The sequence below is a fragment of the Salvelinus alpinus genome, chromosome 30 (genome assembly GCF_045679555.1).
Source record: "Salvelinus alpinus chromosome 30, SLU_Salpinus.1, whole genome shotgun sequence".
Taxonomy (NCBI): Eukaryota; Metazoa; Chordata; class Actinopteri; order Salmoniformes; family Salmonidae; genus Salvelinus; species Salvelinus alpinus.
This window is the reverse complement of record NC_092115.1, coordinates 44,229,438-44,244,298: the sequence shown is the minus strand read 5'-3', so window position 1 is coordinate 44,244,298 and position 14,861 is coordinate 44,229,438. Positions and strand designations below refer to the sequence as shown.

The 14,861-nt window shown below is 45.7% G+C and overlaps 1 protein-coding gene across 1 annotated transcript in view; it reads right to left on the bottom strand.

The window, feature by feature from the left end:
- Window positions 1–14,861, bottom strand: part of vwa5b2 (von Willebrand factor A domain containing 5B2) — a 30,218-nt gene that overhangs the window by 2,452 nt on the left and 12,905 nt on the right. Inside the window, exons 4-20 of the mRNA XM_071375699.1 lie at window positions 13,596–13,821; window positions 13,271–13,428; window positions 12,248–12,379; window positions 11,978–12,102; window positions 11,582–11,758; window positions 9,892–10,002; window positions 8,477–8,679; window positions 7,281–7,395; window positions 6,877–7,062; window positions 6,539–6,755; window positions 6,066–6,385; window positions 5,710–5,947; window positions 3,821–4,156; window positions 2,753–2,890; window positions 2,303–2,431; window positions 1,959–2,009; window positions 1,565–1,800 (exon numbers count right to left, since the gene is read on the bottom strand). Of these exons, the coding sequence (XP_071231800.1) occupies window positions 1,565–1,800; window positions 1,959–2,009; window positions 2,303–2,431; window positions 2,753–2,890; window positions 3,821–4,156; window positions 5,710–5,947; window positions 6,066–6,385; window positions 6,539–6,755; window positions 6,877–7,062; window positions 7,281–7,395; window positions 8,477–8,679; window positions 9,892–10,002; window positions 11,582–11,758; window positions 11,978–12,102; window positions 12,248–12,379; window positions 13,271–13,428; window positions 13,596–13,821 (3,098 nt within the window). The remainder of the gene's footprint in view (window positions 1–1,564; window positions 1,801–1,958; window positions 2,010–2,302; window positions 2,432–2,752; window positions 2,891–3,820; window positions 4,157–5,709; window positions 5,948–6,065; window positions 6,386–6,538; window positions 6,756–6,876; window positions 7,063–7,280; window positions 7,396–8,476; window positions 8,680–9,891; window positions 10,003–11,581; window positions 11,759–11,977; window positions 12,103–12,247; window positions 12,380–13,270; window positions 13,429–13,595; window positions 13,822–14,861) is intronic.

The window sequence follows — 14,861 nt, the reverse complement described above, 5'->3', positions numbered from 1 at the left end:
GGAGGTGGAAAGTTTTAAGTTCCTCGGCATACACATCACAGACAAACTGAAATGGTCCACCCACACAGACAGTGTGGTGAAGAAGGCGCAACAGCGCCTCTTCAACCTCAAGAGGCTGAAGAAATTTGGCTTGTCACCCAAAACCCTGACCAACTTTTACAGATTCACAAACTTCTACAGATGCACAATCGAGAGCATCTTGTCGGGCTGTATCACAGCCTGGTACAGCAACTGCACCGCCCTCAACCGCAAGGCTCTCCAGAGGGTGGTGCGGTCTACACAACGCATCACCGGGGGCAAACTACCTCCATGACACCTACAGCACCCGATGTCACAGGAAGGCCAAAAAGATCATCAAGGACAACCACCCGAGCCACTGCCTGTTCACACCGCTACCATCCAGAAGGCGAGATTTGATGCACCTATACACTGAGAGATTGAAAAACAGCTTCTATCTCAAGGCCATCTGACTGCTAAACAGCAATCACTAACTCAGAGAGGCTACAGCCTACATTGAGACCCAATCACTGGCCACTTTAACAAATGGATCACTAGTCAGTTTAATAATGCCACTTTAAAAGTGTTTACATATCTTACATTACTCATCCCATATGTACGTATATTCTGTATTTTACACCATCTATTGCACCTTGCCTTTGCTGCCCGGCCATCGCTCATCCATATATTTATATGTACATATTCTCATTCACCCCTTTAGATTTGTGTGTATTAGGTAGTTTTCGTGGAATTGTTAGATTACTTGTTAGATGTTACTGCACTGTCGGAACTAGAAGCACAAGCGTTTCCCTACACTCGCATTAACATCTGCTAATCATGTGTATGTGACCAATAAAATTTGATTTGATTTATACCGACATTTCGCTTGTTTGACTGTCTTGCGGAGGGAATAATTACACTGTTTATACTGGTATGTGCCTACATGTAGATACTGGTATGACGCTGGAGATAATGAATATTAGGTTGAAAGGGGTGGAATTGCCCTTTAATACAATTGCACAAATGGCTTGATTAAGTCAGATCCACTTTAGCCAACATCCACATAGCGGTTGTTTTGACAGTGTCGGAAGTGGAACTGCGTTAGAGCTGTCAAATCCACAAGTGGCTCCTGACATTACACCTAAAGTGGACATTGCCATTGGCTGCACGGAGTCAATCCCATGTAAACTTGTTTACAAATTCAAAAACTGCAATGTGAGATGTAATCTACACCTCAAATAGAATGATAGAAATCCTCATTACTTAGTTTCATTATTTTTCGCATTTCAGTGTAATTATTTCTATATAGCCTATACTTTCTCGTTCTGAACTTCTAACACGAGTGGGACGGGTGTGGCTTTGTGAAAATGACCGCGAGAGCAGCTGCTCACCGATCTGACGGCTCCAATGCAGTTCCGACACCACCAACAAAATCCGCTATGCGGGTGTCTGCTATCGTCGGTTAACACTTGATCTGATTGAATCTAGGCCTAAGACCTTTTAGGCACAGCCTGGATCTATTGTAATGACCGTATGATCAAATGTAGTGAGAGGACAGTAGTCTCACCAGAGGTAGGTAGTCTGGGGTCTTAGTGTCTGTGTGTTTCTCTGCCTCAGCAGACAGACAGTGGCCCTTCAGAGGGGCCTGCTTCCCAGAGGAGTTAGATGACCTTAGTCTGCCCAGAGGGAATCTGGAGCCAAAGAAGCTCTCCGCAGACTTGCTCTCCACTGAGCGTTGGGAGCGGGTGGAGGAGGTGCCGGACACGGCTGAGGGACTGGCAGGGTAGGGATTTCCCCCTGCACCTGAGAGAGAGGCACACAGGTTTGATCAACAATATTGAAGGGCTTTATTACAACAGGTTGTGGAGAGGTAATAGTGCAACAAATCGTGAACTCGGATATTGAGTAATTGAATGGTTGAAGTGTTCGGTTTGAGATTCAGCCAATGTAATAGCACTTACTGCTGTCCCAAGACTTCAGGCTGCATGGGGAGGCAGGAGTATCATCCCTGTCTGGGAAACAACCAAACAAAAAGTATACTACAAGACCTGGAGTTCATTATTGTATGTAATTGTGTTACCTGTCAGGTATTTTAAATGTCTGTAATGTCTAATTATGTCTATTTAAAAATATATATATATAATGTCTTTAATGTAAATGTTAATTGTTTGTAATGTCTTTTTAGTTCTCTATCGGAACCCAGGTAGACTAGCTGACATCATGGCATTGGCTAATGGGGATCCTAATTCAAATGTAAATATACACAACATTTGACCTCTGTGGGTTTATTGTATTGTAGGTTTACCTGTGGAGTTGCAGGTGTCCTCAAATTCCTCACTGTCTCTGCTGGAGGGGCGACGGCCCAGTCCCACAGAGTAGGCCTTCTGTCTACGACTGCCTGACTGGGAGCTCCGCCTGTTCCCCAAACGCAACCCTACACATGACAGGACAACAGTCACCACACACCACTCCAAACCATACTCCTCTGAGCCTGGTTCCTGTCACTCTTCATAGGTGCCTGCCTTGTGGAGAGTTTTTCCTAGCCACTGTGCTTCTGCATTGCTTGCTCTTTGGGGTTTTAGGCTGGGTGTCTGTAAAACACTTTGTGACAACTGCTGATGTAAAAAGGGCTTTATAAAAAAACATTTAGTTGTTTGAAATTTGATTGATACAGACATCAGTTACCGTGCATATTATAAAATGAGGCCATGTGTTTTCAGGTTTGCTGTGACTGTGGAACTGTCTGAAGTGTTACCGGTGTTTCTCACTTCCACAGTGTCTGATGGACCCTTGCTGGTGTTGGCGTCAGTGGCAGTAAAAGCTGTGTACGTACAGATGATGTTACAGCTCTTACTGGTCTGGATGGCTTTCATACGGTACCGCTTAGCAGGCCCTGCAAAACAAGTGTACAGCATACAATCAATCATACACACAGAGACAGGTATACTACATACACATAGAGAAAGGAATACTACAAAGCAGGATCAACTAGTGAGCCATCTAACTTTGATAAGCAACAATAAATAACTATTGATTTTCTTGTACATAAAAAAAAAAGCTAAACTTAGATACAGTCAGGTCTAAAGATGAGCAAAAAGACTACAAAACAAATAATACAAATACTGAGCTATATTGGCTGTGTTTACACATGCAGCCCAATTCTGATATTTTACCCAATTATTGTGGAAAGAGCTGATTTTTATTCTTATTTTACTTAACTAGGCAAGTCAGTTAAGAACAAATTCTTATTTTCAATGACGGCCTAGGGACAGTGGGTTAACTGCCTTGTTCAGGGGCAGAACAACAGATTTTTACCTTGTCTGCTCTGGGATCTGATCTTGCAACCTTTCGGTTACTAGTCCAACGCTCTAACCGCTAGGCTACCTGCCGCCCCGTGGCATCATCCGATAGAGTTCCAAACACCCCAGTTGCATTGAAGCTGTTCTGACTCGTGGCGGCCCAATTCCCTATCAAGACACTTCGTGTTGGTGTTTCCTTTATTTTGGCAGTTACCTGTAGCTTACTATTTGTATTATGTATTTTATACAGTCTTTTTTGCTCATCTTTATCAAGTGTGCCAATCATTTCGGACCTGACTGTATGCGTTTTCGTTTGTTGAATCAATTACACCATATCCATTTCAAGCTTATCTTTCAAAGGAATTAAGTTACATCAGAATATTTAGGCAAGTTAGCTGGCTAACTCTTTGATCCTGCTTTGTAGTATACCCCTCAGTACTCAACTAATAAAGGCTGAAGGAAAAAACCCTGTACACCCTGTTACCTCAATCCCAAAATTGTGGAACACTGGTGGAAACCCTCACCGTGCTCGATGTCACTCTCCTTCTCCGCCATCTTCTCAAAGTCCCTGATTGCAGAGCGAGCGGTCAGCTGGTGGATAATTTCCTCCCAGAGGTCTCCCCTTCCTCCCCCTTCTCCCCCGGATGTCCCTCCTGTCCCCTGGTCCTCAGAGGCCCAGAGTTGTGTCAGGTCCACGGTGACCTCCCAGGAAACAGGCCTGCTTCCTAGGAGGCCGTGGATGAGGGAGCGGCACTGGGCAGGGGGCGTGGGGGGGTCGTCCAGGGGGGCGGCGGTAAACAGGTACTCCGGGTCGGTGAAGCTGTCCCAGTCCAGAGGAGAGACAGGGAACAGCAGGCCGTCTAGCGGGAAAGAAAGAGGGGTAGAAGGAGAGGGTTAGTGGGTGGATGGAAAAGAGAGAGAAAGAGAGTGTGAGGGAGTTTAGTTTCAGACATCAGTCTAGGAGGTGAAGAACTTCTTATGGCTGCGGGATTGATATGACAACAGCCAGTGAAAGTGCAGGGCGCCAAATTCAAACAACAGAAATCTCATAATTAAAATTCCTCAAACATACAAGTATCTTATACCATTTTAAAGGTAATCTTGTTGTTAATCCCACCAAAGTGTCTGATTGCAAATAGGCTTTACAGCGAAAGCACCACAAACGATTATGTTAGGTCACCGCCAAGTCACAGAAAAATTCAGCCATTTTTCCAGCCAAAGAGAGGAGTCACAAAAAGCACAAATAGAGATAAAATGAATCACTAACCTTTGATGATCTTCATCAGATGACACTCATAGGACTTCATGTTACCCAATACATATATGTTTTGTTCGATAAAGTGCATATTTATATTAAAAAAATCTCAGTATACATTGGCGCGTTATGTTCACTGGTTCCAAAAACATCCGGTGATATTGCAGAGAGCCACATCATTTTACAGAAATTCTCATTATAAATGTCGATGAAAATACATGGAAATATAGATACACTTCTCCTTAATGCAACCGCTGTGTCAGATTTTAAAAAAACTTTACGGAAAAAGCAAACCATGCAATAATCTGAGTACAGCTTTCAGACAACAAAGCAGCCAAAAAGATATCCGCCATATTGGGTAGTTAACAGAAGTCAGAAATAGCATTATAAATATTCACTTATCTTTGATGATCTTCATCAGAATGCACTCCCAGGAATCCCAGTTCCACATTAAATGTTTGATTTGGTTCGATAATGTCCATCATTTATGTCCAAAGAGCTACTTTATTTAGTACGTTTGGTAAACAAATCCAAAATCATGAAGCGCGTTCCCTAGTTGCAGATGAAATGTCAAAAAGTTCCGTTACTGTCCGTAGAAACATGTCAAACGATGTATGGAATCAATCTTTAGGATGTTTTTAAACATAAAACGTCAATAATGTTCCAACCGGAAAATTCCTATGTCTGTAGAAAAGCAATGGAACCAGAGCTAACTCTCGTGACCGCGCCTCAGAGCCTGTGGCAATCTGCCAAACACCTGGCTCATTCCTCTCTCATTCGCCCCCACTTCACAGTAGAATCCTCAAACAAGTTTCTAAAGACGGTTGACATCTAGTGGAAGCCTTAGGAAGTGCAGCATAACCCATATCCCACGGTGTATTCAATAGGGGCTGGGTTGAAAATCGACCAACCTCAGATTTCCCACTTCTTGTTTGGATTTCTTCTCAGGTTTTTGCCTGCCATATGAGTTCTGTTATACTCACAGACATCATTCAAACAGTTTTAGAAACTTCAGAGTGTTTTCTATCCAATACTAATAATAATATGCATATATTAGCAACTGGGACTGAGGAGCAGGCCGTTTACTCTGGGCACCTCTGGGCACCTTTCATCCAAGCTACTCAATACTGCCCCTGCAGCCATAAGAAGTTAACCTACTGGAGTCAGTGAGGCTCCTGCGGGACAGCCCTCCTCTGGGTGTAGGCTGGTTCTCCCCATCGCTCTCCTCCAGCCTCCCCCCGACCGCCTGATCAAAGGAGACTCTCTCTAGTGCCCTCCGCAGGCGGTGCATGTCCAGCTCACCCTGGGGGGAGGAGAAACTCCTTGCAGACATGGCTGAGCGGGCCAATGCCCTCTGTCTCCTTCGAGATTCCTCCACTCCACACAGACGCCCTGCCTGGATTGTGACAAGGGAAAACGAGTACACTGGGTTCAAAAATATTTACAGCAGTGTAGTCTAATGACTAAAATCTTGAGGTGGTTCAAACTGCAATTGTAAACTAAGCCAGTCCTACCTTTTTTGACACGGAATCCATATTCTCGGAGGAGGGGGGCTGTTGCCATGGCGACTCGCCCCAGCGGGACAGGGTGCTTCTCTGTTCGGGTGGAGCCATCTTCTCGAGGCCCTGCGGCAGGGAGCCCGTGTCCAGGCACGGGATGGGGAGCAGGTCAGGGGGGTAAGAGCCTCCCATAGAGTCGGAGGTGGAGGGGGTGTGGGTGTAGGGCAGCCCCCTCTCACTGCTCAGGGAGCAGCGGGTCAGAACATACTGCTCCTGGATGTAAGAACTCTCCTGGATCCTACGACGAACATCACTGGACCATTCCACCTCTCCACCTGTGGATGAGATATCAGAGGAGAGCTTGGAACACAGTTATAATCATTGTGCTTCAGGTGTAATATGCACAAAGCCAAAGGAACTTTACAGGTATTGGATTGAGGGAACTGTTTTTTGAGTGACCATGTCTTTTTTGAGTGTCAGTATTTCACCTGTACTGGTCCCAGTGTCGGTGTCTTTGGCACAGGAGAACTCTGAGGAGATTTCCCGGGAGATTTCCCTCAGCGCCTCCTCTAGGTCTGCGCCTTCTGATGATGTAACCAGAGGGAGGAGCTCAGACACGGAGGGAGGGGACAGTTCGTCGTTGGATAGGCCGAACACAGAGCCCACCGAGCCCCGAGACAAGCCTTTGTAGCCCCGACCACGCCCCTACAGAACACACAAGGTGAGAGAAGGGACTGAGTTTACTTTTCTATGCTGCACAGTTTACATGCTGTCCACAAGACAGGACACTTTAAAGCCTTTCCAGAGTGGATAGTTGGACACTCACCTCAGTCTTCTTGCCTCTGAAGCTAGACACATCGTACAGGGTACAGTAGCCAATCAGGCGATTCCCCGGGTAAAGTGGAGGGATCTCATTGGGTGACAGGAGCGCCTCCATGTTATCAGGCAGGTACCAGTCTATACGTACATCTGTGAGGACTGGCTCAAAGGCCTTCTTCAGGGACTTTATCAGCTGAGGGGTCAGTGATTAGGTAAACATTAGGGGTTAAAGGTTGATTCAAATGCGTTTTCATTTTTAGGTTGAGGAGGGAAGCAATCATCTTTGAATGTTAGAGTAGAGTGTATGTCCCCAGTAGCCTACTACAGTATTTCCCCAAAGTGAAATTATTGAAATGATTTACTTTCCCCACTAGGGGTCAGTGATGTGACTACAGTGATGTCGCTTCTCACCTTGGGCTGCAGCCTCTCCTCATCACCCAAGAACTCTGTGGTTCCACCTGTCACCTTGGCAACGCCCTGTAGGAGCCTCCTGCAGGCTCTGGGGCCCAGGCCAAGACCAAAGCACCTTGGATAATAATAAAATAACCTCTTATTCAGTTGTGAGAGAGAGAGAGAGAGAGAGAGAGAGAGAGAGAGAGAGAGAGAGAGAGAGAGAGAGAGAGAGAGAGAGAGAGAGAGAGAGAGAGAGAGAGAGAGAGAGAGAGAGAGAGAGAGAGAGAGAGAGAGAGAGAGAGAGAGAGAGAGAGAGAGAGAGAGAGAGAGAGAGAGAGAGAGAGAGAGAGAGAGAGAGAGAGAGAGAGAGAGAGAGAGAGAGAGAGAGAGAGAGAGAGAGAGAGAGAGAGAGAGAGAGAGAGAGAATCTATCTACTGTCGCAATTTAGACAGATTTATTAGTTAGGGACTTTAAAACCTGGTGATCTATGATGGACTTAGTGTGTCCTTCGTATCTAAACCTGAATTATTAGCTACACACAGGAGTGTTGAACACAACACTGAGAGCAATCAAATGGCATTTCACTAATTGAATGGCTGAAAGGGCCACAGGCCAGACTAATTGAAAAAGCCAAGTGACGGACAGCGTGTTGCTCTGCTCTGAATTCAGCTACGTCTGTCTGGCAAGGCAGACTCATTGTCCCACATGAATATCAATACAAACACGCACGTGCACGCACGCACGCACGCACACACGCACGCTAGGGTTAGAGGTTGGAATCACATTTGTAATTTGACTGCTCACTACGTACCTCCATCGTCTCTAACATAGCCAGTGTGCTGTCGGGAATAGCTGGGCTAACAGTAGAATACTAATGAAGGATAAATGGAGTTATTGTTGCACAATGCCCAGGGAGCTGGGGGGGGGGCAGACAGACCAGACCAGAGTGGCGTGGCAGTAACTGCAGAGGGAAGCAATTAGTGGGATTAATGGGTGTGGCTTATATCTGATACTACATATTGCATCAGCCACTCTCTTTCTAACTCTCTTTTTCTTGCTCTCTCTCCTTCCAAACACACAGACTTACACAGACACACTTTATTACCGCAATGTACCGGGTTGAACCTACAGTGTCACGTTTGATCAATACAGTAGGTTTTAAATGCTAAATGATCCCATTTCTACTCATTCTACCAGCTGCCAACAGACAATACCTGGCAGCACAAGTGTTCCTGCGGACCAGCTCCAGCACCTTGCCCACACTGCTGACGCTGCCGTCTGTGATGATGAACACCTGGCGGGGGCAGGAGCGCTGCACAGGCTGCTGATACACCCAGGACAGCGCCCCCAGCAGGTTGGTTTCCCGCATGTCAGCCCTCATCTTCTGGATGTACTCACAGGACTGTGCCAAGGTCACCTGGGGAGAGAGGAGAGGGGAGTGGAGCGGAGCGTAAGGGATAGGGGAGGGGAGGGACAGATATGATTACAGCCTATTGGTTCATATTGATGGACACGTTAGATAAGCAGTGTATGATCACCAAACTATTCTTCTAATGAATTTAATCAACGAGGGGGCATAAAAACGTAAGGGTAGCATACATCTACTGTACACTAAAGAATTGACAGAGGGATAGTATGATATATATCAGATTGGGCGAGGAGAAATGAGGGGCACTTACGAGTTTCAATAAATCTCTTGTTATTTGTCTGGTTGAACGGGGTAAATACCTTCCTATTGTTTGACATGTAAACATTGGAATGGTACAATTGATTGGAATTGGAATAAATCAAACAGACATAATCCTATATTACTATTGACGTTAGAATGTAATCAAGCCCTGTCCAACCTGTAAGGGAATACAAACGTAACACAGCCCATAGTAGACCATCACTGAACAACATAAACAGTGTAGGTCACCCAACGTCAGCACCTGCCTAAACCCAAATCACAAAGGGGACACAAACACCCATGACAATCTGTGATTAATTAAACCAGACAGAGAGAGAGAGAGAGAGAGAGAGAGAGAGAGAGAGAGAGAGAGAGAGAGAACAGGTTAGGTGGCTATTGCTCATGCTCGTTTTTCTCATTGTAATATGCATGAAAGGTCACCATATGTTGTTTAACTGCTGTTTGTCCTTGCACAGCCCTGGTCTGGCTAAAACCTGATACTCAGCTGCTAGGGCAACCCTGGTGTGCGCTGACCTGGACTCTGAATGAGGTGGAACAGAGAGGGGGACAGGACAGAAGGTTCACAAGTGATTTTTTTTTTTTGTAAGTTCATCAAGGTCCTGCTGAGAACACCTTGTCTGACTGAGCATGTTAAGCTCTTCACTTAACATGGTTTGTAGATCTTCATACATGTAAGGTTGCATGGAAGCTCGTGGTTGCTCGGCGAATGGAGACCTATTGTCAAGGTTACACAGTGTATTTCACATTCATTTGGCGATTGAGCCCTGCAGATTTCTCTTAATGCATATATATGGATCTACATAATGGATCTGCGTAACAGATGGTGGGGGGATATCAGTGCAAGTCAATAATGGATTACTTCTTTGAGGTGTGAAAGCATCTGACAAACGTTGACTTTATAGGGTGAACTATTCCTCTGAGCTCTGATGTAGTACTTACATCTGTGCAGAGCTTGCTGGTGGTGAACAGGGCTTTGATGGTGGTGCCGAAGCCTATGATGTTGAGCATAGTGCCTGGAGGAAGACTCTTCAGAGCTACCACCATTGGTTCCTTGGGACAGGAAGTAGACATGGGTTTAGTATACCATCTATTGCACCTTGCCCATGTCGCTCGGCCATCGCTCATCCATATATTTATATGCACATATTCTCATTCACCCCTTTTAGATTTGTGTGTATTAGGTAGTTGTTGGGGAATTGTTAGATTACTTGTTAGATATTACTTCACTGTCGTAACCGGAAGCACAGATTGGCACAGCTTGGAAAATTCCAGTAAATTATGTCATGGCTTTAGATGCTTCTGATAGGCTAATTGACATCATTTGAGTCAATTGGAGGTGTACCTGTGGATGTATTTCAAGGCCTACCTTCAAACTCAGTGCCTCTTTGCTTGACATCATGGGAAAATCAAAAGAAATCAGCCAAGACCTCATAAAAAAAGGTGTAGACCTCCACAAATCTGGTTCATCCTTGGAAGCAATTTCCAAACCCCTGAAGGTACCACGTTCATCTGTACAAACAATAGTACGCAAGTATAAACACCATGGGACCACACAGCCGTCTTACCGCTCAGGAAGGAGACGGGTTCTGTCTCCTAGAGATGAACGTACTTCGGTGCGAAAAGTGCAAATCAATTCCAGAACAACAGCAAAGGACCATGTGAAGATGCTGGAGGAAACAGGTACAAAAGTATCTATATCCACAGTAAAACGAGTCCTATATCGACATAACCTGAAAGGTCGGTCAGCAAGGAAGAAGCCACTGCTCCAAAACCGCCATAAAAAAGACAGACTACGGTTTGCAACTGCACATGGGGACAAAGATCGTAGGCTTGCAAGGAGGATGCTTGCAAGCCGAAGAACACCATCCCAACAGTGAAGCACGGGGGTGGCAGCATCATGTTGTGGGGTTGCTTTCCTGCAGGAGGGACTGGTGCACTTCACAAAATAGATGGCATCGTGAGGTAGGAAAATTACGTGGATATATTGATACAACATCTCAAGACATCAGTCAGGAAGTTAAAAGAAAGTCAGGAAGTTAAAGCTTGGTCGCAAATGGGTCTTCCAAATGGACAATGACCCCAAGCATACTTCAAAATGGCTTAAGGACAACAAAGTCAAGGTATTGAAGTGGCCATCACAAAGCCCTGACCTCAATCCTATAGAAAATGTGTGGGCAGAACTGAAAAAGCGTGTGCGAACAAGGAGGCCTACAAACCTGACTCAGTTACACCAGGTCTGTCAGGAGGAATGGGCCAAAATTCACCCAATTTATTGCGGGAAGCTTGTGGAAGACTAGCCAAATCGTTTGACCCAAGTTAAACAATTTAAAGGCAATACTACCAAATACTATAAACTGTAAACTTCTGACCCACTGGGAATGTGATGAAATAAATAAAAGCTGAAATAAGTAATTTTCTCGACTGTTATTCTCACATTTCACATTCTTTCAAAAAAGTGGTGATCCTAACTGACCTGAGACAGGGCATTTTTACTCGGATTAAATGTCAGGAATTGTGCCAAAGGAGTTTAAATGTATTTGGCTGAGGTGTATGTTAACTTCCGACTTCACCTGTAGGTGTATTTTTTATCCCTTCCCCTTCACTATGTCTGTGTTTTCTCCATCCTCACCTTGATGCGGTGGATGTTGCTGCCGCTCATGCTGCCGCTGCGGTCTATGAGGAAGAGCAGTTCCCTGGTGGCACGGTGCAGCTCTGGAGGCTCAGACAGCAGGTCAGGACAGAAGTTGAGCATCAGGACCGGGCTGCTCAGGATGTCCTTGTGGTACCGCTTTCTCACAAACTCCAACTGTACAGGAGGATTGATTGATAGAATTTATTAGACAATAAAAAAACATATGCAGACAGAATATACTGTGTGTTCCTCCAAATAATGTATAGGTGTATTATAAGGACATGAAAGACTATTTGCTGGGTACTGGGTTGGGTAAATAGTTTCAAGGAAATATAATGAAGCCACACACTGTTGTTTGCGCCCACTGATTGTTTCGCTTTCAGTCCAGCTCACCTTCTTCTCTGGTTCCAGCTCTTTGCGAGCACAGCGAATGAAGTCGCGGCGGGAACAGATCTGCTGCTCGTATTGGCTGAAGGTGAGCCGACCCCTCTCCAGGATGACCAATGGGCTGTGAGGCTCTGGAGTAGAGAGTTTGGGACAGAACTCATGATCAGTGAGATAAGGAAGGAGGCCATCAGAGACTATTGTGACACACACACACACACACACACACACACACACATACACACACACACACACACACACACACTCTCTCTCTCTCACCGCTGAGGTGCAGTATGATCTCTATGTGTCTGTCATAGGGGTGTTCCTGTGCCAGGGTGATGTAGGTGGAGGAAGCACTCTGGGCGCTGGGGTCTGCATCTGCCCTGAGTGCATGGGTAGGGCTTTCCAGACCTGGGCAGGAGAAAGGGACAAGAGAAGCCCAGTTCAACAACAACACTTAGGTGAAGGGGACAGGGGTAGGGGCCAGCTAGAGGAAGAGGTTAAGGGAAGGGGCTAGGGAAAGGGTACGCTCCCTCTCAGACAGGCCGGAGTGATTCCACTCCCATACAGGCCCTCCTAGTGCCCAATCTGATTGAGTAGCCTAATTTCCCCAACCTAATATCTTGACTGCTGCACAGTACAGTTACAGCAGCCTGGCCCTGTTCCAAACACACCCACTACCTCCTTCATTTCTCAGCTCCCTTACTCTGTCCCTGTCCCTGGGCTGCCTCACTCTGAGCTCCTTGTCCCGCCTCCCCAGACACATTTCATATATCACTGTGGGAGTGCCAGGGCCAATTGTATCTGTCACTATATCATTACAGGAGACAGGCTAAAGATAGAAAGCTGTTTCTCCCACCCACTGAAGTGTTTGCTGTACTCAAAGAACTCTGCGTCACCAAACCAGGAGGAGATAGGGATGATATTGTAGTGATCCTCTCTATATGAGCCAAGTGGCACGATGCATAGGGTGTTTGCCTTTCACACCAGCGACCCGGGTTTGCTTCCCTGCCCTTTCGTTTGCTACATTGGTGTCAAAAGTGGGATGGCGGCTGTAAGGCCATCGGAATTGCACGGCCCAGATGTGTGAGGGGGCTGAGTAGCTGAAGCACGGGGATGTGCTTTCCTGTTCTGAGGGGGCAGTGTGTTTGCCTTTCATGCCAGTGACCCTGGTTCACTTCCCTGCCCTGCTGTTCGATACAATAGCAAAGCTACTTTATGGGAAAGAGGTATTTTGACATCAATGGGGCTTCCTGGGTAAATAAATGTGGGCCGATAGATGGGTATATAATATGGGTATACCAGCCAGCAGGCATGCCCCTCGGACCAGCAGTTGGAAGTTGAGCTCATAGGGTGCCAGGTTGGTGGCAGGGCTGGTGAAGATGGCATGGGCACACTGTTGCTCCGAACCCAAAACCCTCTCCTGTTTCCCTGAGGTGGCTCCAAAACAACTGGTGGGTCTGGGGGGGGAAATATTAAGCACCAGAGTTTGAATTACACATGACCTTTTGGTCGTTCCAATAATATGGGATAATGTTATTTTTCTCAACACTTGTGGGAATGAATATACAGTAATTGACATCAAACTACCAAACATTTAAATCATTTTCAAGGGGGAGGGAAATACCCTGTTTCGTCGGATTTCGGCCCATTGTCGCTTTTGCTTGCAGTCACCCGTCCTGTGGCGATGGGAGTGAGTACTGTTGGGTAGACCAGGCGGATCGCGCCACTCTTCAAGGTGGGGAGTTCCACGGTCGTACTTATGATGACAGATACTATGTCCATCGAGCCAATGACCCCTGTGCCTACGATGAAGGTGGTTCGCTCCAAGTCTTCGTCTAGGATGAGATGGCCTAAAAGACAGAGATTCAGATAAAAATGGTCAGTGCATGCTCCCATGGATTGAATAGAATCCTGACATTCACTTCAAGTCGATACATTTTTTACACTACGTGAAAGCCATTTCACGAAGAGGCAAGACGTCAAATCCTTTTAGCTTCAGTCCTCTGCCCCATCCTACAAGATTATACCATTATGTTAAATGAATCAAGTGAATGAGGTAAAGGGTATTTCTATTCTTGTAGAGATTCTTTACTCATCTAAAGTTCTAAGCATCTGAATGTATAGCCTACAAAGTTATTTATAAAGAGAGTTCCAGGATTCATAATACGAATACGTGCCTCTGTGTTGTGATATGTTCAGAGATAGGTAGGAGGTCTCTCTGAATGAGAGGAAGACCAATGGCATGTCTCCGGGTGGGCTGTCTCACTAAATGGATTAGCTTGAGACTCTTCAATAAAAGCCGACCTGATTTTTGTTTTAGCGGCTGGTTTGGATGAGCAGGGTATTAGGTACAATTTTACATTTCAGTCGTTTAGTAGACACTCTTATCCAGAGCCGCATTCATCTTAAGATACAGTAGCTAGGCGAGACAACCACATGTCACAGTCTTAGTTAATACATTTTCCCTCAGTAAAGAAGCTATCAGCAAAGTTAGTGCTAGTGGGTAAAGACAAGTGCAAGGTCTTTTTTGGGGGGGGTAAGAGAGCTTTATTATTTAAGATGCTGAAGAGTTAGAGTTTCAGACACTTTCAGAAGATTGGCAGGAACTCTGCTGTCCTAGCAGGGACTCTGCTGTCCTAGCATCAAAAATGTTTACTGTCACACACCAGAAAGGTGCAATGAAATGTGTTGTTTTACAGGGTCAGCCATAGTAGTACGGCGCCCCTGAAGCAAATTAGGGTTAAGTGCATTGCTTAAGGTCAAATCTACAGATGTTTCACCTTGTCGGCTCGGGTATTCAAACCAGCGACCTTTCGATTATTATCCCAACACCCAAGCGCTACCTGCCGCCCAATAAAACCGTCAATAAAACAATCACATAGAATGGCGG